General features: G+C 40.0%; 5 protein-coding genes across 8 annotated transcripts in view; 3 read left to right on the forward strand and 2 right to left on the reverse strand.

The window, feature by feature from the left end:
- Window positions 1-26143, forward strand: part of LOC108100098 (E3 ubiquitin-protein ligase TRIM9) — an 85901-nt gene that overhangs the window by 17442 nt on the left and 42316 nt on the right. The window lies entirely within an intron of this gene.
- Window positions 7104-7998, forward strand: LOC108089135. Its single transcript, XM_017187253.2, has one exon. The coding sequence runs from the start codon at window positions 7251-7253 to the stop codon at window positions 7881-7883; it is 633 nt and encodes a 210-aa protein (XP_017042742.1). The 5' UTR covers window positions 7104-7250; the 3' UTR covers window positions 7884-7998.
- Window positions 17070-18985, reverse strand: LOC108089133 (uncharacterized protein DDB_G0286299). Its single transcript, XM_017187249.2, has 2 exons — window positions 17731-18985; window positions 17070-17679 (listed from the first exon to the last, which is right to left on the reverse strand). The coding sequence occupies exons 1-2, from the start codon at window positions 18888-18890 to the stop codon at window positions 17394-17396; spliced, it is 1446 nt and encodes a 481-aa protein (XP_017042738.2). The 5' UTR covers window positions 18891-18985; the 3' UTR covers window positions 17070-17393.
- LOC108089138 lies at window positions 21170-21802 on the forward strand. The gene is made up of 2 exons (XM_017187256.2): window positions 21170-21303; window positions 21461-21802. Exons 1-2 carry the CDS (start codon window positions 21287-21289, stop codon window positions 21657-21659), a joined length of 216 nt encoding a protein of 71 aa, XP_017042745.1. The 5' UTR covers window positions 21170-21286; the 3' UTR covers window positions 21660-21802.
- Window positions 22485-23282, reverse strand: LOC108089137 (acylphosphatase-2). Of its 2 annotated transcripts, none has more exons than XM_017187255.2 (4): window positions 23049-23282; window positions 22970-22986; window positions 22805-22899; window positions 22485-22747 (listed from the first exon to the last, which is right to left on the reverse strand). In XM_017187255.2, the coding sequence occupies exons 1-4, from the start codon at window positions 23179-23181 to the stop codon at window positions 22633-22635; spliced, it is 360 nt and encodes a 119-aa protein (XP_017042744.1). In that variant the 5' UTR covers window positions 23182-23282; the 3' UTR covers window positions 22485-22632. The 2 variants fall into 2 exon arrangements, with proteins under 2 accessions (XP_017042744.1, XP_017042743.1); XM_017187254.2 differs by having other exon boundaries at window positions 22805-22914; window positions 23049-23273.

Here is a 26143-nt window from a genome sequence, read left to right on the forward strand (position 1 = left end):
AATTATGTATTATAAAAAAAAATCAAGATAAAGAAACTGATTGATTAAGTGATTATAAGACATAATTTTATTTCAATTTAAACTAGAAAATTAACCTATTAAAGGGTAAATTTATCTTAAAATAAAAAGTTTAAGGTGAGCAACATTTATTACATATTTTATGGTTTAGTTAACATCTTTCTCTTGTTGGTTATTTTCGTATTTGGTTTTTAAATTCAATTATTTCCAAGATCTGACCTATTTCTAAAACAAAACCTCTTTGCATTTTGTCAAGCTCTTGGTGTAAACACTATATTTTCATCCATCGGAATGGGGAAATTGATTTAAAGTTTGAACTAACAAGTAAACCAGTTAGTTGCCTGGTGAAGGAAGGCATGACGTTTTAATTGAATTTACTCGTGTCACAGTAAATTTGAATATCATCATCGTGGTGGTCGTCGTCATCGTCTTCATTGTCATTGTCGTTTGCAACTGAAACCGAAGCTCAGACGGCAAATGTTGTCAAGTCACCTTGCGACATGGTAAATTGCAGCTGGGCCACGCCCTCTCCCCGCCCCTTTTAAGCGCTTTTAAATTTATTTACTAGCAACTGGGTGTTGTTGTTCTGGTTGTTGTAGCTGTTGTTTCTGGTTTCGGCTCGAATGCAAAGGCAAAAAAGTCCAGAGCCAGACGACACATAAATTGCCGGCATACGTGTGTGATGACAGGCGAACGAATGGATGAATGAATGGTTCTTTGGGCGAAGGGAAAGCTTTTCGAACGGACGGAATGCAGACATAGCACAAACACACACACACATATACACAATATATACATATATATTGCCGTGTGGCAGTACCAATACCATCGCACCGACGTTGACAAATTGATTGCATTCTTTTATTTTTGCTATGCCGACGACATCGCTGCACCACATGGCGTATGCGTTATATGCTTTCCTTTGGCCCCACCACGCTTCACAGGGCTGCTTTTAATATGGTTAGATGCAGTTGATTGAGTTTTAAGTGCCGGTCTATGACAACATTTGCCGTTGCCTGCAATTAGAGTGCAAAAAACAAGACACCATAAAATGCTCGCAAAGGTAAAACGAAGTTAAGACACTTTGCTGTGGGCCAAAGGATAATTTTTATTGGAAAAATATTGATGTGTTTACTTACACAGTGATGGGTAATAGATTGCAACAGTAATTGAATTAAGTAACAGGTTTTCCTACTTCCCTTTTAGAAACGAAAATTTTGAATATTAAATTCCTTCGCACTCACGTTTTTCAATCTTTTTATCGAGAATTATTTCTGTGAAAGCCTCCTTATGTTTCTGACAGCCCTCAAGATACAAGGAAATATTTCTTAAGAGTAAGCAACGCCCCCGATTTTTATTTAATATATCATTAATAATTTATAAATGAGTGCACATCTCGGAGGGCTAAAAACGGAAAAACTCAAGGACTTCTTTCAGCTGGATTCACAATTGAAAAATCGTGCAGGCAGAAGAAAAATCCGCTAAACTGTATGATTAATTCATTATTTATTTATGACATTTACAGATGGTGTGTAAAAATAGAAGGCGAACGCCTGATGAATGTACAGATGGAAGGTCCTTGTAGGTGTAGGACTTCCGATGAAGATGCCATCAAGAACGCCCTCTGACAGGAGAGAAAGAAAAGCGTAATTTTCTCGGCCTTGCACGCATCATCTGATGGAGGGGAAAAGGGAAAAGGGGGGTTTCCCCACCCCACTGTCCATGTTAATGCTATGCAAGCAGAACGACCACCCACTCCTCCCCAAAATACACCCCACATAAATATGCATAGAAAATGCCTAAAAGTTAATTACCGTCAACATTCTGAGTGGCGGCTGCTCGGAGGAAAGTGGAAAGTGCGACAAGGGGGCGTGTTCCAGGGGCGTTGATTTTAATTTATGGCAGACAAACTTTTCTCCGCCCCACAACACTGGTGGATCTATATGTGTGTGTGTGTGAGTCGGTAATTTAATATTCATGACCGTGTTAAAATCAATGCAGAAGTCTGAGGCGAAGCAGTTAGTGCCACTGGTCGTCGGGTCTATGGCAATCTAATTAGCAATATTTTATATTAACGACCTAGCTGCTAATTTTAATTGAAATTCTATGCTTCCTTCTATCTTCATTTTTCTGCGGCCCTCATGGTGCATAAATCTCGGTTTACCCCTTTTTCCTTTCCAACTTCCAGCCCCGAGGAGTCTGCCAATAATTACCCTCATCAGAAAATTTGTGTACTTCAACTTTAAAGAGTTAAAAATTGTTAGCCTGTGCGGGTGTTCGGTTCTCGTTAGGGGCCCTCATGAAACATATGGGGAATTCTGGGAAAAAGTGTTAAGTGAAAGTGTTGGAAGGGGATTGAAATTCATATTGGATACCCTACAAAAAAAGTTGTTAAGGGTATTTTGACTTGGCTAAATGTTGTGTGATATTATTGGTAATTATGTGAGTTCAAAATTATCATGCAAAGGAATACTGCATTCTGATAATCACTAGGAACTCATAATTGTTTGTTTAATATTATCATCTTCATCACTTCTTTTTTTTTTTTTTAAATTTTATGAAATCTGCTTATTAGAAGAGCATTGAATTTTCATCATGGAAGTATTGTTTTTCTTTCCATGATTCCTTGCCCTTTTTGTTGGCTTAATCCAACCACACATATATTATCTCCTCCGCCATCGACCACACACATTTGCCGTTTGACATTTGCATTTCAAATGATTCTGCTTGTTGACTTTAATTAGCCGAGATTTGTTGCTGCTCTCGAACTCCTGCCCCGCATTTTCGTCCACAGGCTAATGGCTTTTCCCCGGTCCCTGGGAAAGCCGAAAAGAGGAGCTTTTCCAGGTTCTTTTCGCAGTAATTGAACCAAAGGACTAAGCTCTGTTATTTACCTTCCATTTGCATAGTTGCGAATTTACCGAAACGAGCTGGAAAAAAACATTGGAAAATTGTGCTCTTTCCCTTTCGGCGTTTTCCGTTTTGGTCGTGGGAAGTCTCATTACCAGAGCAACAACCACAACGAATCGATTTCCCCGGATGGGTTTTCCCACTCGCCACTCCCTCCGTTTTTCCGGGGGCGAGCTCATACAGGTGGAAAATGCGCAAAAATACATTGTGCAGAAAAAGTTTTCCCTTAAAAAAAAAGAAAGAAAACAAATAACCACCGGGGGAAATGGAGACTTCACCTGCCATCGGCTGTTGCTTTTTGCTCTTCCATGTTGGCGTGTTCGGTGCAAAAGTGTATTAAAATGTGAGGAAACGCTGTCTTGGTTTTCCGTACCACTTTTCCAGCTGTGTTCAGCTGCTCGGAAACAAACAAGGGGGAGGGCGTCCACCCCCCACTTTCACCATCCCCATCGCCAAATAACCCGAGGGGGCTGCCCCGTTCCACATTTTGCGGCTTGCTGCTCGGCAGTAAAACTCTTTAAAATTAAGCATAAAATATTTAAATTTTAAATTGTCTCAGCCAAAGATGAAATGAACATCCTTAGGTGGGCTTTAATGCACGGCCAGAATTTATGTTAACTTTTCCGTTTCTATTTAAATTTGCATTTTATTGCAATTTGTTTGATATTTGCCGTTGCTTTGGCTCGAGCACATAAATTCTTGTTTTATTTTATGTTATTTTATGCATTTGCCTTGCCTTTTATTGCCCGCCTTCTGGCCATCTTTTTTCCCCAACGAGGACGAGAGGAGTCGTCGAAGGTATACTATCTATCTGTGTGCCCATCCCGGCTTTTTGTTCTGGCTCACCAAATGATAATTTATGCAAATGCCTGTAGTCCCGTGAAAGAAGACAAAAAATCGCTGAGGGTTGCAACAAAAAGCCTCCCGTTTCGGAGCAGCGAATCCATTTTCCATTTCCATTCCTAGTTTGCTTTTCCGGCTGCCTTTCTCTTTGTGCTGACATGCTTTTGTCATTTATTTTGTTTATCTCCTCTGCACTCCGCTTGTTCCACCTAACAAATTATTATTATGTTTCGGCCGTTTTTAGCTGATCCAAGCGATTCTAGGTTCTTGGTTCTTCGAGGCCAGTAAATCACAAAAATTCTGGCCATTGGACCCGACCTTTTGCAGGATTTTCCTTCTGCATTTGAGTAATGAGGTGCTTATCGAGAGGTCAAAAGGTAAAACTCCGCTTGTTCCCGAAAGTTAATGATATGGCTTCATCTTGTGTTGTTTTAGCTGAGCTAAGGGGTCCTACAATTCAAGTATATGTATTAATATCTCTGTTATCTTTCAATGTAAAATCACTAAAATAGTTTACAGTTTACTTGAAAAATGTTACGTTTGTATCCATCAAATACTCCTTTGCTCCTTCGCATTTTCACTCCATTACTTCAAAGCCTTTTGCTGGAAAGTATTTAGGATCTCCTTTCACTTTCGCAGAGCATACCAGCATCCATCGATGGCACTTTGCCAAATTCCTGCATTAGTTTCGTTTACTCTTCAATTGCTTCGGCATTTTGCTGCTCCGCTTCCATGGAAAGCATTTACCAACTGCACTAAGTAGCCAATTGACAACTACAAATTGAACATTTATTTTCCAGCTGCAGCACAAAGTGCAAGTGGCGAAGGAAAAGGAGTTCAAGGATTCGGGGGGCTGGGAAATGTTTTACATAGATGTGTAAGTGGCGCCCAAAGGACTCAAGTGGTCGGTCATCAGACTGGCAAAGTGAGCAACTAACTGCCGGGACTTTGAGACGATGTTTGAGCAGCTAAAATAATAGAATTTTCCCCTAAATTTGGCCAAAGATGCCTCACTAAAGCAAATAGCAAGACGAGTTGCTCCAGGTCCCTATGCAAATGTCTAAGACATGCTTGGATGACTATCACAGTCATCCTTCTTCAAGTTCGCCCCTATACTATATATACATATATATATATATATATTTATATAGTAGCAGGGGAGACGGGGATACAGCCCGATCCCATTTGTTTATTTGTTTACTTTTTGCCATTTGCCTGCATGCGAGTTTCCCTCTACTTTTTTCCGAGTTTCCCCTCTTCTTTCTTGAATTTTTGTTGTCGTCATTATTTTTCTGTTTTTTTTTTCCGGCACAACCATGAATATTTTCATATTTTCATGTGACCACTTTGGGCTTCTGCTGCATGTGACTGAATGGAAGCCACTTCTTATTCCACCGACTCGGGTTTTATCCTGGCAATTGTGAGCAAAACTTTCGGCTGCTGCTGCCTTTTCTTCCTTTTTAGAGGTCGCATGTGTAGCACCATGTTATTTAATAGGCTTTTGTGACTCGGAAGACGGGCAGCAAATGGCTGGTACAGTGGATATTGTCAACGGAAACACAGATAACACACAAATAATAACAAATAACTAGATTTTAAAATATAAATAGATGGCACTTAGACACATACATATAATCAGGTAATTTTATGAGTAATCCATTTCCGTAAATTAAGTTTAAGAAACAAACTAAAATCATTTCAAATCATATGACATAAATAAAATTTGTATATATACGTTTAATATAAAATTAAATTAAATCAATTTGAAAAGTATAAATAGCTTTTTTTTAATATATTTATGAAATAGATATGTTAAATGATTTTTGAACTATTTTCCGTTTTATGGTAATATTTTAAAAATATCACAAATCTCAAGAATTTGCTTTTAAGAAACACCTTTTTCTTGTATTTTTTTGAGGCGTAGTTTCTACAATCACAGAAAAGTCTACAGCGAATTCCACTGTGGAAAAAAAACCTCCTTGCTATCAGAAAACCCCCTGTCTCCTCCGCCTCTCCTAATATATTTTCATCTCACCCTCGCTGTTTGTTTTGTCTGTCTGTCTGGAGTCCTCTGCCTTTTGGAGTCGTCTACATGTGTCTGCCCCTCATCTACCTCCTTGCAATCCAACCCCTTGGAAACCGAACTCAAGGCACCGAAACCCCAACCGCAACCGATTTCCTTTTTGCTTCCGTTTGTTTGCACAGTGGCTGCTGTTTTGGTAATGCGTTCAGATTATTAAACATATTTTCTGATGCCTGACAAATGGCAGGACAAACGGCGGCGAAACTTTCTACTCAAGTGCCGCATGAAGGGAAACAAATGTTTAGGGAAGTATTTGAGCAATTAAAAGAAACGCTTGCAGCACCGAGAAAGTTACTTTAAGTGTTCAATAAAAAGCAGAAAGAGTGCCTGGCTGTAATCGTAAGTAGGTCAGGCCATTAAAATTGCCACACCAGGCGAAACACAAACATACACACTCTGGAAACACCCCGAAGGAGATTTATGGGTGCTTTTTTGGTGGGAGGAGGTAGGAATACTCTATCCTATATGGTTTCCTGCTCCTTGTTTAATCGTTAAAGGAATTCATGGTTTGTTTCTGGTTTTTCCCCTGCAGTTTTCCTAGGCGTTGACATAGGAAAAAGGGGGGAAACACCACGCATTCTCGGATCGGAAATACACGAACCTGCAACTTGAACATAGAGAAAGCCACCTGCCGTCTACAAGCAAACTCACTTCCCTCGACGACTCTCGCTTTCAGAAGTTGCTGCTAAATGCTTTCTGATTGTTATTTTTCGTGTTTTCCTCGTGGTTCCCGCCTGTTCTTCTTCCTCTTTCTCCTCTGCTTTTCCGCTTTTCCGATGTGGCTGCGAAATTACAATTATTACACGGCCCAAACCCAAGTTCTCCACTTCTGCAGTTTTCCTTCGGCTCAGCTGCTTTCCCTAAACTTTGGTCTCCGCCGCTCCAAATGCAAAATCTGGTAATGTAGGCGTGTTTAACACAAACTTAAGTTGTTCGTAATGACTTTGTAGCAAATTCGACGGGAATGGGATCGGATGGAGAGGAAGGAGATGTAGATTCGGAGTAAACACGAACTTGAGAGGTGGTTCTTAAAGCTATCGAAATTTAATGAAAAAAGTTTGTCTTTTGAAACGGACATTTTCAGGAAGAGGTCTAAATTACTTTATATGGATAGAGCAGGAACTGAGTAAATATTTTAAAAATCTTTTCTTAAAAAAATAATAGTAACATTTTTAAAATTCTCAAGAAAGATTAACAGTTTTAAGAACAAATTAGTTTGTAATTCATTTTTACTTGAAGTAAGTAGTTATAACTGAACTTAGGTCATAAATTCTTAGTATTAAACATTACTAAATTTACTTCAATCTAGGCATCAGTTAGTTGGCTGGCACAATTGTAAAACATTTCTAAATTTAAAAAAAATTAAATTCAGTTTGCTGTTTCCTTTATCGAAAAAATGACCACCATGGATGAGGATCTGGAATTCATTATCAACGCCCTTTCAGTGCCAAATACTCCATTGACCGCGCCGTATAATGAAAATCAGTTGCATGAGATGCGAGAGTCCTTCAAAACCCTTCAAAAGCTCCTTCGCCGCAATGTCTTCACCACTGATACTAATCTTCCCTCCATGCCGAGATCAAAAGCTGGAGGAGGAAAGGAAAGAATCGAGGAAAGGGGTCTTTCCTCGATGTTGGCTCTTGTGGGAAGTGATTTGGAGAAGGCCACTGATCCAAGCAGCGGTTCTATAAACTGGAATTCCCCGGATAGTGGAGCCCGTACTTCGCCCATAATTTCTGAGTTGGGTCTAAGGGATCAGGATCACGATCAGGAGAACCCCTTGTGCAGCAGTTCATCTGGCATAAGCGATGGTCCCGATTTCGGGGACATGGCAATAGTCCCCTATGAAGAACTCCTCAATGAACGAAGCAGTTCGGACACCACAATCACTGGTCAGTCCTTCTCGTCGGGAATCTCGATCAGTATTCCTGTGAATTTGGTCTGGAACAACCAGGAATATTACCAAGAGAGCACGGATAGTGAAACCACTTTGAAACCGGATGGCTTGAAATACTCTGTCCTAAATTAGATACACATAACCATTGATCATTAATAGTAGTCCCCGAAATTTTATAAATTCAAAATGAAAGTTCTATTTTATACACGCTTAAAGAAATGGTAAATTAAACGTAAATTCAACTTCACTTGGAGCAAGTTGTTTCAATCTAAATTGAAGAGCTCCAATCATAATTATTATTTGCAGAATTTTCTGTTAAATATGAAAAAATCTCTAAGATAATTATTTTGGAACGCAAATGAGATTTTTCAAAGTTGTTCACTTACTGAAATGATATTCCAAAAGGCACCGAGGCTTTTTATATATATTCGCTTGGTCAAACCTCATCATAATATATTCTCAACAAGTGAAGCTACTCTCTATGCGAATCTCAACGAGTTAACCCGAGAAGTACTATAAGATCAGGGATAAACATCATCAAATTATAACGCATGACCTGACCCCAGACACAGTTTTAATGAGTGAGCATAGCAGCGTGTCCTGTGACCCCCTGCTTAACCCATGCTTAACCCATCCTTAACCCATCCTTAACCCACGTCCACCACTCTCGACCGCTGCAATGGAACTTGCAAAAGTGATTAAAACGGAAATTTAATTGAAATGCGCACATTTGCGCAGGCATTTGCCCATTTCCATTTCCGTTCGACTGGGCACGCAAACCACTCTCGGATGCTCAGATACCTGGATATAGAATGCCGAATGTTTGTCTGCAAACAAACGGCCGGCGGTTATTTTGCAGGGCTTTCGCTGGCCAGAGATCGGGAGATATATATATTTTTGAGTTCTGCGTTCCTGTGTGTAATTTCAATATTTTCTGGTGTTTGCGTGCGTGCGTGCGGCAATTTCCTCGACTGACGAAAAATCTAATTTAATTTCGTATGAAATTTGCTGTCTGTTCATTGCCATTGCCGATTTCGTTTGTATTGAAATGTTCACTGGTTGAAGTGGTTTGAACAGGTGAGGCCTTCGAGCGATTTGCTTTCGCTTTTCCAGCCTTTGATTTTCGCCATCACTTTGAGTGTGTATTCCCCAAACTGCTCTCTTCTACAATTCAAAGTGGGTTTGGTGACCATTTATTGTTATGCATATTAAGCGTCGGCATGTTCGAAATGGAATGCCAGAAAAGGAGTCGGCAAATGCAATAAAAATGTTGTATGCCAGCAATTAGTTTAATGGTCGATCTGAAGGAGGGATAAGAATGCCTTGAGGGGGAGAAAGTATTCACCGACTTGTGTCATGAATGGTTGTGGCTTTCTTTGCTTGCATTTTACGACCAGGTGAATACCATATATACTCGTATTCCCATTGATTGCGGAGTATAAAAATAACGGGAGACAGTCTGCGCCGTTCTCTGCGCTTCTCAATTAGTTTAGCTGGCGTTGTTTTCTTATCCCACATTCCTGTAATTGTGCTCTTTTCAGGAGATTTTTCATTCAATCCCTAGACTTCCCCTTTCATCCGTTTAGTCAGCCCTATTCATTCGATTCAACATATACACTCGAATAGTGGAACATTCTCGCCTTAACCCTCCATTGCCCGTCTGTCTGCATTCGGTTAGTCTCGCTCTTGTGGGGCGTGTAATTGCAAATCCAATTAATTTACGAACTAGTCGCAGCAAATGTGCTACGAAGTAAGACATAAATAGCACAAGACACTTTTATCTGGATTACTGTTCCAGAATTTAAAGTTACTCGAGATTCAAGTGTGTTGGTTGGATTTTCCTCTGGTTTTTCGTTTTGCTCAGGTTGACAAATGCACAACAATTAAGCGAGTAGTTCTGGGGATTTTGTGCTGACGAAGATGATGATGCCCGCTGGCTGCCGGGGAAATTGAAAACCCTCACTCCTTTTGGATCATTTCGGGTAGATGAACATCCATTTCGCTTTAATGCTTCCGTGGCGAGCATTAAAAAACCTGAGGAAGAGAAATTATGCTAATAAATCGCGGCGACACGTGTCGTTGTACTCTCGTTTCAGCTCGCTTTTCCCCTCTAATGGAATATGCATCGAGTATTTTTCAAACTGCCACATTGTTGCACTGCTCGGGGATTATTATGAACTCGGTCTTTCGGTCTCTCGGGCTCGGCACTCCTGCACGTGGTGTTTACACATCATTTACATAAAACGAGCAACAACTTTTTGCAATTTCTTAACGAACAGCGAAAGGAAAACCGGCCCAACAACAAAGTTGTTAATTATACTTGACTGGACGACAGAGCCCCGTCTTTCCTTTTTTTCTTTTTTAAGAAAAGGAGAAAAAAATGAAATACAAAAAAGGTATTCGGCCTGGTGCTTTGCTCACTCAGCCTTTGATAATGAAAGGATGGGGAGGGATTTTTCAGGACCTGCCCGCTTATGACGTGCTGGAAGAAACCATTAATCAAAGCTGCACGGCAGTTTTACATATATTTTCCTTTTTTTTTTTGTTGTATTTTTTATACCTTATCCATCCTGAAAAGGGGCTTTTTTAACGACTCCAAATGGGAAGTTGTTTTTACCAATGTCGATGTTCGGATGGTCGCGTGCGTATCACTTAGCAGGGAACACGGCCCTGAAACGCTGCCCAGATTAAACAATTTGAGGGCGAGCGGAAAAAATGTGTACTGCCTAATTGTAGTAATTAATGAGTTTAGTTTACAGTTCCGATGAGCTATGACCCACGAGCCGCGGGGGCTGGCGAAATTATGCGATGATTAATGGCGATCGCAGTGGAAGTTTGGCACGAAAAACTATGCGAAAGGTGTACTTATAAGATAAGTGGTGCGGAAAAAATTAATTAGTTGAAAGCAGTTAGGAAAACATTATCGCTGCATAGTAATATAAATAATTGTTGGCAACTAAAAATATTAAATAGGTATACAAGTAAAGTACATTTCATAATTTAAATGTACGAAGAAAATGATAATTTTAAATAATATTTAACAAATAAATAAAATAAATAAAATTTAAAAGCTACCTAAACAAAATTTATTAATAAAATGTTCAATGTTTTGATCAGGAATTAATTAATAGAGAAAACTGATTTAAACAAACTTAAATACATATCTTAAAAAAATTGGAAGTATGTACAAAAGCTCACTTTAAATATCCTTAAATAAATGTATTCCCTTTGCTATAAAATTGAAGAAGGAAACACACTCCCACATCCTTTGGCCTGTCTGTCCAGAGCTTCTTGCCGAAAAGGTGCAATCCAAAAATTTAATTACATGCCCCAGCGAATCGTAAATAAAGCTGGTTGCCTCAGCCGGAGATCCACAGACAATGCCCGGTTGCAGATACTACAAACAAATATTTTTAATAAGTGGATGGCCCGAAGGGTCAGGGGCTTCCACCAAACACGTGCGTAGTAGTCCCGGCAACCTTGGGATTCGCCTGCGCATTTTTCACAAACTGCAATAAAACGTATGGCTGAGCAATTGCGCTGCGGACGAGTAATTTATAAATACTCGTCCCGTTCTCTAAACTGCCGTCAAACAGAAAATCCTTTATTTTTCCCAATGATGCTGCTGCTGCTGCTGAGCCAAACTAATTTCCCGGACAAACATGAAACGGCCCCGGTTGCATCCCCTAGTAAAAAAAAAAACACCCCTCGAAAAATGACAGAAAAGTAGAAAAGGAGGGGATGCGAAATGTTTTGAAGGTGAGTGTACGTGGATCGCTTTTAATTCCCCATTTTCGTCTGCGAGATTTTCGGTGGTTGCTGCGTTGCCATGGTGGTGCTGCTTTTCCTTCCGATGACTTTTCCCTATTGCGAAAGTCGCTTTTTTTTCCAGGTCGCTTAGTTACGTTAATTTCCACTGCAGCGCAACTCGAAGCGGTGCATTCAAAATTAAATCCCCGTCGGACTATTTGTCATTTTTGACAGTTCAAACTGTTTTCGGGGGAAGGGAGCTCGACTTTTGCGCAAAAATTACAGCTTATGGCGGGACATTTATTTTCCTACTCTATCCTCTATCCCTCAACTTTATATTCCCACTGCGTCGTAACTTCTGTCGTCAACGCGATCTGCTGTTGTTGTTTGTAATTAGAGCTATCAGAAAATATTGAAACAGCTTATTGAGGAGTAGAAGGGAGTTAGGAAGTTAAATTTGAGCTGATTGGAAAAGGAGAACAATAAATGTGGGAAAGTCGAACTTGGAATTTTGATTTATTTGAAGTTTGAAACTCTTTAGTAAAACTTAAAATAATATATTTTAATCCTGGTTTGGATTATTTTCGGATGAATGCACTCGCGATTTTACTTCACATCAATCGATGTACTTATTAAGCTATTTATATTTTATTTTATTTTTAATTTCAGTTACATTCAAATCCCAGGTTGTATTCATAATTTTAGCCACACATCCCTTCCACACAACCTTTTCCTTTCTCATTCTCATAAATCCTTTCTAAGCCCTTTAAATATTTGCTTTTTAATCTGCTCACATTACCTATTCGGCAAAAACAAAATACGAATTTCGAGCAATTCCCAGAGGGAGGTTAGAGATTAAAATCAAATCATCTCGTAAATTGCCACAACTCTTTCCCTGCCCAGCAGACAAATCCTGCACCAAGGATATTAACGCCTTAGTCCGCTTAACGTTTTCCCCTCCCAAAAGATTTTCCCCTTTCCCTAGATCTCGAAAAACATAAATCATCAAAATATAATAGACCTGGAAGACATAAAAAACGGAATTGAAAACGAAATTTGCATTCAGCGCACATGACGAAATTCGCCTTTAAGTACATAACAATCAAAAATTATGGTTTTATGGGACCGAAGGAAGGGTTCCTCTGTTCCCGGGATTAAGGAGCTGTCGGTTGAATGGCTGAATCCTGGCAACAGTTGCGAATCGAATCGAATAGAAGAGAAACGAACGAAACGGGAGCCACAAAATGCCATTCGTTTCCATTGTCAGTTGTTCGATGGGGTGACTTCCCCGCCCATTAAAAAGTTTTGTCAAGTTAAATTACCAAAAATTGCAAATTGCTTGGATTAAACACGACGGCGAACAGGGAGTGGAGTGGCAACAAGGACATGGCCACTTTCACTTCCTGCCGGCCATTGTGTGGCCAAAGGATTTCATACACTCAATATAATTAAGGGTTCGAGCCTTGGGCCGAAAACTTTCTGTCCTGGCAACAATTTTGGCCGTGCGGCCATTGTGTGGCCCGAATCCCTGGCCAGAGAATTTGTCGCCGGGCATTCTGAATTGTATGTTAAATTAAATTTTACCACAGAGACCAGTCTGGCCAAGTCATTGAGCCTGTGCTCGTCCTTCGGTGGCTCCTGTGGCAGGATTGGTATGGGATTGGTTGGTCGGCTTGTGGCATTAAGTTGTCAGTTTGTTGAGCTTGACAGATTTTTCAACTGGACGGTGAGGGAAGGAGGAAATGTTGGTCAAAGTTTGTTTGCTCTGTGTGTTGTAGGTTATATAGTAGATAGGCATATGGAGTTAATAGTATAAGATTTCACTCTGCTGCTAAATGTACTAGTTAAATTGCACTGAAACCATTCACCATTCTAATAATCTCATTTTCTTTTGTTTCAGGTAATTGCTCTCTAACCATTTGAAACCCAAATTAAGTGCGTAAGTTAAAGTGCCTGCAATCAGGCGGCTGCTGTTACTTTCCTATAAATCAATAAAACAATGACAGAGCCACTAAGAAGTCGCTCTCCTTCGTGGCTGGAAGTGCTTTGCAATATATCACTTGACTATTCGGCTGATTGTCATCGCTTAAACGGCCAGCCGAGCATTTCATTTAACTGCCTTACCGCAGCCCCCACTGCGTATACTTATTCCGTGTTCGCCCTCCCGAAAAGAGCACTCACTTATTGTAGTTGCGTATGTGGAATTGATGTCGAGTGCGGTCGCCCAAGGAATCGGAGTATAGGAATTGTAGGCAGCGGTTCCACTTAATAGGCGCACATGAGACTCCCGACACATAAAAACCAATTTCGCGTAAGTGATAAAAATGCAATGAGCATTTCGCCTCCAAGTCCACGAGTCCCACACGATTGGGATTCTGATTCTGATTGCGATTGGAATGGGGATGGGGATGGTTATGGAGAAGGGTATGGAGATGATGATCGTCATTATGATGATGACAATCATCAGCTGGTGACGCAGACGCCTATGAATTAAATTTACGATGGCACAGAAGTAGTTTTGACACATATATCTTACAGAACATCGTGGCGCCATAAAAATCTGTGGCCAGCCTTAAATGGGAGACCCTGGGTTGGGGGATATTCCCCGGATGAGTGTGTAGAACACTGCCTGTTTTCCTTTTAATTGTTTAATTCGTATGCCGACATGAGCAAGAGGCAGGAACTACAAGATTGCAACTAGGGATGAGATGGTTTTTTAGTTGACATGTGACACTCAAGTTGGGAAACTCAGAGCTTTGAAGTTCTTATAACAATTATCAGCATAAAATCAAAGGAAAAATATTTTTTAAATATGTATAACATTTATTGTACATAATTTATTTATTGTAAAATAGGATAAACAAGTTATTTCAGTCTGTTCAATTTTTACAAAGGAGTACAACAAACTTTTTATTAAAGACTTGTGCAAAGTAATTGATTTTCTTCCATTGATTCAACATTTTTTTAAGGAATTCCTTTTAGCCATTTATGAAATATTTTCCTAAGAAATTTCTTTGATATATTGCCTTTAACCTGCCAGCGATGTATTATCCCGATTGTCGTGAGCATCACGCTGTCATGTCTGCGAATGCCTCGCTTTTCCATCCGATGCAGCTTTCAATCATCATCAATTTCACATAAAAGTGTCGCCCACACGACGACGCAACTAGCAGACGACTGTTCCCCCATCCCCCCAAAATCTTCCCTCTGCCCCTTTGGTAGCTATATTCTGCCTTTGGCGACATAATGACGAGATCATATCGACAACAGGGAGTCGAGTCCCAGAGTCGTGGCATTTTATTTTCCACTTCTGCTGCTGCTGTTTTGCTGCCTTTGCTGGTTTGGCTGCTTTTGTGTAATCGTGAGAGCCTTGTCATTGTCATTGCCTGTCTGCTGTGCACTTTTCAAGTTCAATTTCAATCCCGGCTCTGTCCGCTTCCACTTGCAAATCAATCTGGTGGACAGAGGACGGCGACAAATGGTCAACCAGACAGTCAGTTAGACTGTCAGTCAGTCAGTCAGATAGTCAGTCAGTCAGTCAGTCAGATAGTCAGTTAGGCATTCAGTCAGTTAGACATGGCAAATGACCGGCAGCTCGTTTTATTGTGCGGGGCCTGTCATATTTCCTGTCTGCAAAGTGTTGGGCGAAAGTTTTATGGCCTTTTGATAGTTCCCATTGATAAGGCCCTCAGCGCCGAAGGAGTTTATATTACAGGAAATCTCACGGCAGACCTGAGAAATTGATGAGTCTCTCGCAAAGTTTTCAAAGTGTTTCGTGCCGGGTTTAGCACATGGTAATTGAATTTCCGGTCAAGAGCACTAGCTGTTTACTTTAGACAAAACAAAAGTAGTATTTGATTTCTAATTAGTAATTACCTAAGATTTTTGTGGAAGCATATACATATTTATAATTAGAAAATTCTGGGGAGCGATAAGATTTAAAGTCAAGGGTAAATCAAATGATCGAATGTCGTTTGTAAAACTATTTACTTGAATTTTTCAAAATAAAAATTATTTATTCTTACACCAGCTTTAGGACATTTAATCATGTCTTAAAATTGGTATTTAAATTTCGATAAATATTAAATGGTTGTCATAGAATTTATTTATAAATACCTTCAATACATTTCAAATTTTATTCCCCTTAAGCTATTTTATGTAAGAAAACTAAACTTCTAAGGCAACCTGCCCACGTGGCCAAGTAAGCTGCCTTAAAGAAAATTCTATTTATTGGCTAATTCCATGTTCCTGCGTTTCGCAATCCACGCCTCGGGCGACAGACAACTGTCAGCAAATTCCCGGCCAACATGAGCGGTAACAACTATAATTACCGAGCCGACAATCAATTGCCCCAGTTGATGGCTCAATCGAAGGCGTTGCCAATTCTGCAATCGATAGAGCTTTACAGCGAAATTGACACATTTGTTGGGAGCGCAGAAATAAATTCGGATTCGAGTACTTTTTTGGCCCGCGGCGAGGGGCGTGTGTTTTACCCTCGTGTAATTGAAATTGACATATTTCATTGTAGGAACAGTGTAGCAATCCAAATTGCCAAAGTAAATTTTCAATTTTCATCAAATATTCTTTTATTTTTGGAAGGGAGAGAAAAGCGTTAGCTTCGCATTGATTTGCTTTGATTTTTTGGGGATGGGGATCGGATTTTGATTTCCATTTCAACGCCCGCTGTCAGCGCTTCTGGCCTTTATTTACCATTTCGCTTTGTTGTAAGCCGCCGCAGGGGGCGGCTGAGGAGGCGAGAAGGGGGCGTGGTCTTAGGCCTGTAGCCATTGTCTGTCTGTTGCTAAGCGCCTGCCACGAGTGTCCGTCCGCCCGTCACTTTTTGCCCACTTCACTCCCCCTCCCGTTTTCAAGCCAACTTTTTGTGCGTCACAGCGAACGAGAACGCCGGGGATTTTTGGCAGCTTTGAACGGATTAGCCGCCCGGGGAGCGATTTCCACCCACGAGCATGGCGATCAACGGCCTCGGGAAAGTTTAAAGTTTCCCTAAGCGGATGAACCTTTCAAGTATGTTAAAGAAAATTGTTGTGGAAACATTTCTGACTTCGATTTGTTCACATTTATTTTTTAGCAAAAATCATTTTTGCAAAAACCAAAACGAAATAAATAAATAAACTGGAAAGTAAAGCATTACAGAAATAAAAATTACATATGATAAAAACTAAAAACAACATACTACCATAAAACATAAAATTGAAATATAATTTAAACTTGAGTACATTGCTTTACATGCATAATAACGTAAATAAATACAGAGAAACCTCGCACAGATTTCATATCTATATGAATTTTAACCTAGTTCCAAGTTTTTAATTCCCACTGAAAATCACAACACAATAGCTCCGTATTTGAAACAATAAATTTTACTGGAAAGTGAACTCTTAAAGCCAGCAAAACAATCTGAACAGGATATTCAGCGAGCACCTTTTGTTCACTTGGCTGCTCCACTTTTCGTCCCTCCAACAACTGCGACCCCAAAAAGTGCCACCCTCACTTTCGCAGTCCATAAATTACAATACCAAAGGAGGAGAATTACAATAGAGCCAGGTATTTGGGTCAATTTTCATTGTCTTCGCTGTGAGCTGTTTTTATTTCGACATGCAAAACAGAAGTGGCGCAAATTTAAGGTTACTCGGTGGGGTGAAAAAATAATGTTGCATTCCGAGGGGCGAACAGAGTGGTGACTGTACAATTAAAACTCAGTTAATGAGATACAGTTGCACTTCTTCAAGATGCAAAGAAGCAAGTGCACACAATGAATCCAAACGGTACAGTCCCACGAACCTCATACTTTTAGAGGGGTGACAACTCTACAAGAGTTGAAATCGGGTCACTGGTTCCGGGATTAAATTCAGGTGAGACATCTACAAATTTTTACTCTTGATCGAAAGTATTTGAAATTGAGTGAACGCCGTGCACCTCATTTAAAGTGGTTTTGTTTCGTGTCTGGTTCTTAATGTAATGATAATCGGTTTGGAGTTGCTGGGCCTCGCTCTTAAACTTGTTTTTCAGGTCGTGTTTTAGTTGCTTTATCAGCTCCAGGCGATAGGTAAAGTTATCCTTAAGGACACTCATTTTCTTTTTGTATTCCGCCTTGGCTGTTCGCTGCAGAATAAGATTATCTACCACAGATTGAGAAGCCTTTTCCGCAGAAGAGGTACTATAAATAAAAGGTTTTATAAATATTCAAAATATATATATAATTTCTTACTCAGTACTGATTAAAGAGGCAACTTTGGTGAGATTTGAGAGAATTCTATTCCAGGTGCTCCTTCGTCGTTCCTCCTTCAAAATGGATTCAGCTTCCGCGGCATCAATTTTATCGAGCATTTTCTTTTTTTCCTCCAGGGCTTGAATGCCGTTGAAATAGTTTTCCATGTCCTTTTTGATTTGTTCACGCGGATCTGCCGGGTTTTCTGGAGAGGAATTGGCTGTCATTTGATTTGGATCCTTTGGGGCGACCGATTCTTGGGCTTTTTCTGTTGTTTCTGTAGAGCTTTTCTCATGTTCCTTGCATGCTTTAATTTCTTCCTTTGGATTTTCCATTGAATCTTCGGCATCCAACTGCTTGGTTTGCTTCAGATTTTCTTGGTGTTCTTCGACTCTTAGCGTTTTTTCAGAAGCTCCATCTTTTAACTCTCCTAGACTTTGCTCCATGGGTTTCATAGAAGTTGTTTCTTCGGAGGGGTTACTAAGTTCAGAAGGGTTTTCCGCCTTGACTGTAACTTCATTTGATTCCAGAGACTCTTTTGGTTCCATATTCAGTTCTTGGCATTTTATTTTGGCTTGGGCGATGTCTTCTGGCTCTTCATCCTCAAGTTCTTTTTTAGGATCTCTATGGCTTGGCGGAATGGCTTTTAATAGGTTTTCCTCCTTGGTTTCCAGGATTTCCTTCTTGGTTTCCAGTTCTTCTGACAATTCGTCCCTTTCTTCGGAGCTTTCTTGAACTTTTTCGTTAGGTCGAAATTCCTCGAAATTGTTTACATGAGATTGCTTTATATTTGGATCGGCATTCGGCTTTTTAGGATCTTCCTCATGGCTTGGCGGGATGGCTTTTAATATGTTTTCCTCTTTGGTTTCTGCGATTTCTTTCTTTTTTTCCAGTTCTCCTAAAGATGTGTCCCTTTCCTCAGATGTTTCCGAAACTTTTTCGTTAGGTATTTCCCCTAAATTTTCCACATTAGAGTGCTTCATATTGTGATCCATATGGGCCTTTGGCTTTTCATTGTCAAAATTGGGTTCATCACGCAGACGAGAAAAATCTGACAATACCAATGCAAATAACCCCTTGTTTTCACTGAGTGCACTTGCTGGTTTCATCTTGTGTTTTTGAGTTAAATTTTGATTTTCCGAAATTTCGGTCTCTTTCATTTTGCAAGTCGAAAAATTGTTTATTTGTGTTCTTTTTTATACAAAAAAAATTGACCCGATTTCACTCACATCTTTTGCTGACTGACTGAAATTCTGTTTGGCAGCTGGTAGAAAAGTTCAAAGGCTAATTTGACCCTTGATTCTTTTCGATAACTGCAAAACAAAAGGGCTTTCAGTGTGGAAATCTTCAAAGCGAAGTTTTTTCTCAGCCCGAGGCATTTTGGGATCCGAAATCAGGACACAGACAGCATTCGCCATCCGCAAAAGTTTCCTTTCGCCCCCAGGTATTCCATAAAAAATAAAAGGCAAAGAAACATAAACATAAACAAAGTCGGACAGCATTCTTATCGCCTTCATTTATTATGCAAAGTTTGCTTGCCTTCTCCCTGAAAATTCCAGCTGCATGCAAAGGGCCTAAAACTGATTTTAGACCCGGTTCGAGGTTTGACCCCGGATCAGGGTTAATCAAGGGTTACATTCGTCAAATTGCCACGTAACACGAGGCGAAGTCATGCAATGCCACGTAAATATTTTACATTTTTAATTAAGAAGTGAATTATTGTAAAATAAATAGCAGAAAGAACGTATTCGTTGAACAAAAGAATAGAATTTATAGAAATTTATTACATATTTATGCCAATTTAGGATAAAATCATCTTAAAGATTCTATATTTTTTGTCCAAGTAGCCTGGAGAATTTTCTTCATTTCTGACAGCTGAAATTGGGGCTGTAAAATTTTAATAAGTTTTCCCTTCGAGGTAACGGCTGTTCCTAAATCTAAACTCGAACCCCTCGTTCACAACTGCCACACTTGCTTCCTTCATCGCTCTCTAGTCTATAATGCAACATTTGCGCAACGGGAATAATTTTTTTTCGGTGGCACAGCAATGGGTTTTGTGTCTAGACAAACGTGGGGCAGGGAAATTGGGGGTTCCAGCTGCTTCTGTTGCTGCTTCTGGTGATGCGGCAATTTCGCCCCACGTATTCGTCTGGAGCGATTTTGTGTGGTCTGAGATTTGGAATACAGTCAGCCGGCAGTTTTCGGGGGCCTTATGTGGCTTAGTGTGGCCCGAAGGAACATGGTCTGCATGGCTAATAAGCCGCTGCAGCCGGAACTGGAATAGGTTCGAATAGTGGGATTGGGCTCAAAATATTGGAAAGAGTATTCAACTTTATAATATTCGGTAAAATATGAGAAAAAAAGAAAATGAAATGAAATTATAATTGGATTGCAAAGGAGGTACTACAAATTATAGATTCTCAGTTAGGCCTAAAAAAGGTTTAAAAATAATTCTTTTATTATATTAGCTACTTTAGCAAAATTAAATTGTCAAAAAAAATTTTATTAGAAAATATGAATTCTTTATGCAGACACAATACAGAACTAAATGCTACATTTTATAAATTAAAATTTAATCAAATAGCAATTTATTTAAGAACCCTTTAAATTTGTGACTAGGAATTAAAATATTTCCTTTCACATCGGTCTCAACATCTTCCAGATTTTAAGTCAATGTATTTTACCTCCTTCCTTGCAACTCCTTTTTGCAACTCTGCCATTTCGACTTCGCTGCCCGATTAGCATGCACATTTAAGCCGCCACACTAACCGCATTTAGAGCCGTGCCCCCTCGAAAATGCCGCTCCGTGCAATCATTGGGAATCAATGTGCCAATGAACTCGTCAATGAACTCGTTATCAACGGCTAATGGAGCGGGTTTTCCAACAGTTTTCGACATGCGAGCACGCGATTTGAAAGTTTCGAAAGCCGTGCACCACATGCCACGCCCCCTTCGGCCTGTCGCCGCCCTTTTGCTTTGGCGGATCACGGAATTATTACAATTATTATTATTTTCCTTGTGCTGTTTATGCATATTTTGGGTCACGCACGATGCGGCAAACTGTCAGCCGGAAACGGAATTGATTATCGGCGCTACCGAATCCGGCTTTTAGCGGTTCCACTCCCCAGAATTTTCTTTTTTTTTTTGAACCCCAACTCCGGGGTTTTTATCTGTTTGCGTGTTTTGTTGTCGTTTGGCTGTGGTGCATTCGGAATTCGGCGGCATTTAATGACTTAATTTGGTCGGCTGGTCCGTTGTTATGGCGGAAAATGCAGGGAAAAATTTCCCAAAAATTTTGAAAGCGAAACAGAAACTGTATCAATGTGTTGGGTTTGATATCTCGCTTAAAGAAAATTTAAAAATTGCAGTACAAAAGTATGTATGATAATATTCATTCAACAATACTTCTGAAAATTAAGATCAAGTTAGCCATGAATTTAACTTCATCACTTTTGTAATACTTCCTAAGAACATTTCTCTTTAGTTTGCAAAATTCCCTCAAAATTATAACGTAAACTCTTGGGCTGGACTTTTAGTTCCATTTTTTCCAATCGAAATGTCTGACAAAAAGGCGTAAGTTAACAACAAGCAGAGAAGGTCCAGAGTTGAGCCTTATTTTATCATGAATCCGATACCATTGGCTCTAACTCTGGCCTTCTTTGGCAATCGAGGCATCGAACACCATCCTCTATTCCTATCCTGTCTTTTTTGGACCTATTTCCTTGCAAAGATCGCCGTCCCGAAGATACAATCCTGGAATGCAGTTCAGTACCGCCGTCGGAACTCCAGAAACTAAACGCAAAATGCTCCTCTATAGACGATTATTATGCAGGGAAATAGCCAGGGATAGGAAAACTCCCCAGGAAATAGTGCTTTCAAGAAATCGGAGGCTTCAGGAGCAGGATCAAGGAAGATTTCCAATGTCCTGAAATGAGTTTCACTGATTGGCAGAAGAGTTTACGTTCAGGCCTTTAAGAAAGTCTCGGAATTAGGGTATAGTTAGGATTTTTGGCTTTGTAAAAAAAAATTGTAATATATTTAAATACATTCTGATTGTTGCCGGTTGAAATAATTGTAAAATATTTATAACTTATATTTTAGAATCATTGTCAAGCCGAAAAAGCTCTTTAAATAATTATAGAGGGAAACTTGCAATTCGAACAATTTAAATTCCCATTACAGCCGCCAAATCCTTCGACACTGGCAGTTGGTCAACGAAAACAATTTTGTTTAGCCAGTGCGCTTTCTGCGGTTTTAACAGTTTAAAATAAAGTGTTTGCAGACACACAAAACAATCCAAATAAATAACAACTGGATGAAGCGGAGTCGGCTTGGAGCATCCCCTTGGTGAAAAAGATAAACACAATAAAAAACAAACCGTCGAGTGGCGCAGAGGCTTTTAATTGCCATCCGGCGCCAACTGTTACCATTTGCGAACTCAGTCAACTTTTATTTATTTATGTAAATTTGTTTTGCCCTTTTCGGGATGCACAATATTTGTCGCAAAATTGGCAGAAGCGAGCCGAAACTTTGCCCGTTTTGTAGTCGAAAACACCAACGGTTTGATGGCTGAAAAAACAAATTGAAATTGTTTTGACAATTGGCGCGGCATCAGTGTAAAAATTGCTATGGAAAAATGTTAGAAAGGCAATTTGCAATGGCTCATGGCCTGGCTAATTGGCAAGCCACCATGGATCCCCAGAGAATGGCCAACTTTGGCCATTTGCGGCAACACACATAATATGACAATTGCCTTGGGAGCCAGAACTAAATTTTTATTTCGTGTTCTCAGCCATCGTCACGTTTTAGTCTCATGGCCTGACAATTGGTAATAGAAGGATAAAAATAATATTGTTTCAACTTGACAAAACTAATTACGGAATTTGGAAATAATGTTGAAGCTTAGCGACGAATCGAAAAGAGTTTAAAATTGTTGATGGGCAAGGATTCATTTTCGGAGAAAACTGCTTTTTCAATAACAGAACGAGGACTTCCTTTGTGCTGCAGCCAATATTTCCTAAATAATAAAAATAGTAACTAATCTTTTAATTGTTATTTTTTTAAGTTTTCTTACATGTCAGTCAATTGGTCCAAAGATCCTTCTAGCATTCCTTTTACTGTTCCCTGAGTTGTGTTCATGCACCAGCCAGTAATTCCCAGCTCGTTGGCCTTTTTTTGGGTGTGCTAAAAGTAACCAAATAATATCATTAAAAAATATTTTTAAAAATCGGTAGCTTACCTTCCGGAAAAATACACCTGAAACAAGGTATAATTATTAGTTGAAATGTAGTGTTCAAATACATATTCTTTATTTTTACCCTGTACATGACCAAATACTTCAAACTGGCAAGTGAAAACTTGACACTCGCCTGAAGCATTTTTATTAGTTTTCGCCGATGATGCCACAGGCTTAGATGATGTCGATTTGGACTTACTAATTTTACTGCTCATTTTATCAAAAATGGTATATACTTTTTCGATGAATTAAATATTATCAGTGACTTGTTTTTAGATATGCTGACTGAATTAAATTTCAATGAGGATATGATTTACAATTTCGTAGCATTTCATATACCATTTGAATTCGTTGAATTTCTGAGAATTTCTCCATCAGAATTAACAACAATTTTTCACGGCAATTTGACAGCACTGCTTTTCTATCATATCTGCGAGAACTCGAGTACTTTTCCCTGAGCTTTTCCCTTTACCACTTCCGGTTCGTTAAGTTTAACGGCTGGCCACGGAAAATACTAGCGATTGAATCCGCGGAGCGGGAAATCCAAAGGTGGCCAAAGGAGCAGATGACGCACAGCGAGTTCGCTGCCTCGGTGAAAACTTCAATAAAACGTTTGACGCCGGAGGCGAACTGACATTTTCCATTAAGTGCAGACAGCTACCGACCAAAAAAAAAAAATGAAAACAGCAAAATGCCAGCAGCTCATTTGCCAGAGGGATGAGGCTGCTGGGCGGAAAACTTTTATATTCCTGAGAGTTTTGTGGTGTAGTCACGTGTTGGACTTGCTTCCTTTTTGTTGACTGTTGATTATGATGATGATGCCCTGGGTTCCCCCGATTTCTAATGCGGCCCAGTCACGGCAGGACGAGGATCCAGGTCCGGATCCGAATCCAAGTAATTGAAGCTGACCAAGTTCTCCTCATCAAAGTGCCATCAACAGGCAGTCCCTTCTGCCCCCCGAAGAAATTGTGACCACTTCCCATTCTTTATCAGTTGCAGCAACTTTCGTTACAATAACATTTATTTTGAAAATATTCGCCGAGCGCTTCCATCGCTTTTCTTCCGCTGTCAGCTCTTTGGGGACATCTTCAAGTGTTGCCAATGTGGCAAAGTAATCAGAAAATATTTTGTCAGCTTCAGTTGCACTGGCACTCGCAAAACTTTCCACTCGCCACTTAAAGTGCTCGACTCAAAAAGTTTGAATTGAAGAGCGCCACTCAAAAACGACGCAGAGCTCGCCAACTTTTGGCTCAAATATTGGATTAGCAAATTGACGTTTATGCAATTTGATTTACCTACCGCACAGGGCAAATTAAATTTTCCAGCCTGCGGCGGCTTTTTCGTACCATTTCACAGCGCAAATTCGTTACAAATTGCTGACACAATGGAAAATTTGCATAAAATTTCCATATGCATTTGTCGAAAGCGAAAGGACAATTTCGTGAACGGAGAGCAGTGATGGTTTTGAAAAAGGTGCAGGATTTATGAGCAGTCGGTGGCGAATTCCCGCGTGGGGCATAAATTTAATGGCCAAAAAAGGGGGACAGGTGGGTTCAACCAGTCCGAGGTGTAAACAAGGCTCTTAATTTGCATTCGCCGGGTTAGCAGTTAATTTATTTGCAAGTCGCTCAAAAAAAAAAGCCGCAGTGAGCCGGCAAACTTCTTCTTCCGGCCAATTTTCATTAAAGCTTATAAATTGTTGTTTATGACCGCCTCGCACTCCGCGGACATCCAGCCAAAGCCTCCCAAAGGGAATCTCTTTGGCTTTCTGTCTGGGCCTTCCATGACTTCATTTCATATTCATGGACGCTCCATCTCCCGATTTCTGCAATTTGGTCCTTTGTCGGTGGCCCTCGGTTTTTGTTTCCGTTAATAAACTTTGGCAATTACCCTGGCTGCCTGTTGCCGTAAATAAGGGGGATTTCAGCCGACAAATCGAGACTGCAGGAGAAAGGGATCCGTCTAAAGATAAGATAAAGTTTTCACTTTCACCGCACTCTTGATACCTCCATAAATTCCCATACAGTTTCAATAGTTTATTCTTGTCTTTTGCTGTTTACCTGTTCATATCCATTTAGCCATTCCACTTCAATGCCATAAGGCGGGAAATGCTGTATGTGCGGGAAAAGTGAAAAAGTTGTGACAGAAAACCTGGCTCAATATAATTGCATTACTCGTGGCTGTCGCAGGTGAAAAACCGGAAAAAAAACATAAGCACAAGAAAAGTATTCAGACACACTATTGTATATATAAATATATATATGCTATATATATTGTAAGCCGCAAGGAACTCAGAGCCGCAGAGACCACAATCCTCACCTTGGCAGGAGATCCCAACTCGGTTTTCCCGGCAAGACGACTTTTCATATTTTCCTCAACCCGTCAACGAGTGAATGGCTGTGAGTGGGTTTTTCTTTTCATACTGTATGCACAGACAAAAAAGAATTAAAATACTTATTAAAAAATTTGTAAATACATTTTAAAAGCCTTTAATTAATTTCCTGATTAGTATAATCCCATAATTATCTTTGTATTTATATGCTTTGTAATATGTTTCATTTTACTACTATATATCCCTTTTTGTTTGCTGTGTACCCCCACGGGAAAATGGAGAAGGAAGCTTTTCGGGGCTGGCAAATCCTTTTTCTTAACCCAAGCGTGCACATACTTCAAGTGTGCTTAACCCACACTTAGTCTCTGTCTGAGGAACTCCATTTCCATTCCATGCCATTCCACTCCCGCCGGCGAACCCGTGAAAATCTCCCATGTTTGATGTGGTCTCAGCACCACAAATCACCAGGGTGGCAGTGTCTGGAATTTATGCGCCTTCTTAGGAAGCTCTGAATGTGCCTGTTCTATATAAACATACTCCTATATATATATATGTATGGTTACCAAGTGTGAGGATGGCGGTTATGTCTGTGATTTCGCCCCGACCACGCCCTAATCTGACACTGATGAAAGCCATTCTATTGGGCGGCCACTACGCATTGAAGCGAAAAGCTGGGAAACTTCGGAGCCAACTTGGTCGAGTGCCTGCGGAAAACCCTGGCCAGTTGTCACCAGCAACACAACCCGAGTAGCTCAGCTTTTCACATTTCCCCATTCATTTTTCATCTTTCGCTGGCTTGCTCACATTCATATTTTCCGTTTTTCGGGTCCCGAGTTGTGTAAATA

Source organism: Drosophila ficusphila, unplaced genomic scaffold (genome assembly GCF_018152265.1).
Source record: "Drosophila ficusphila isolate 14025-0441.05 unplaced genomic scaffold, ASM1815226v1 contig_723, whole genome shotgun sequence".
NCBI classification, from domain to species: domain Eukaryota; kingdom Metazoa; phylum Arthropoda; class Insecta; order Diptera; family Drosophilidae; genus Drosophila; species Drosophila ficusphila.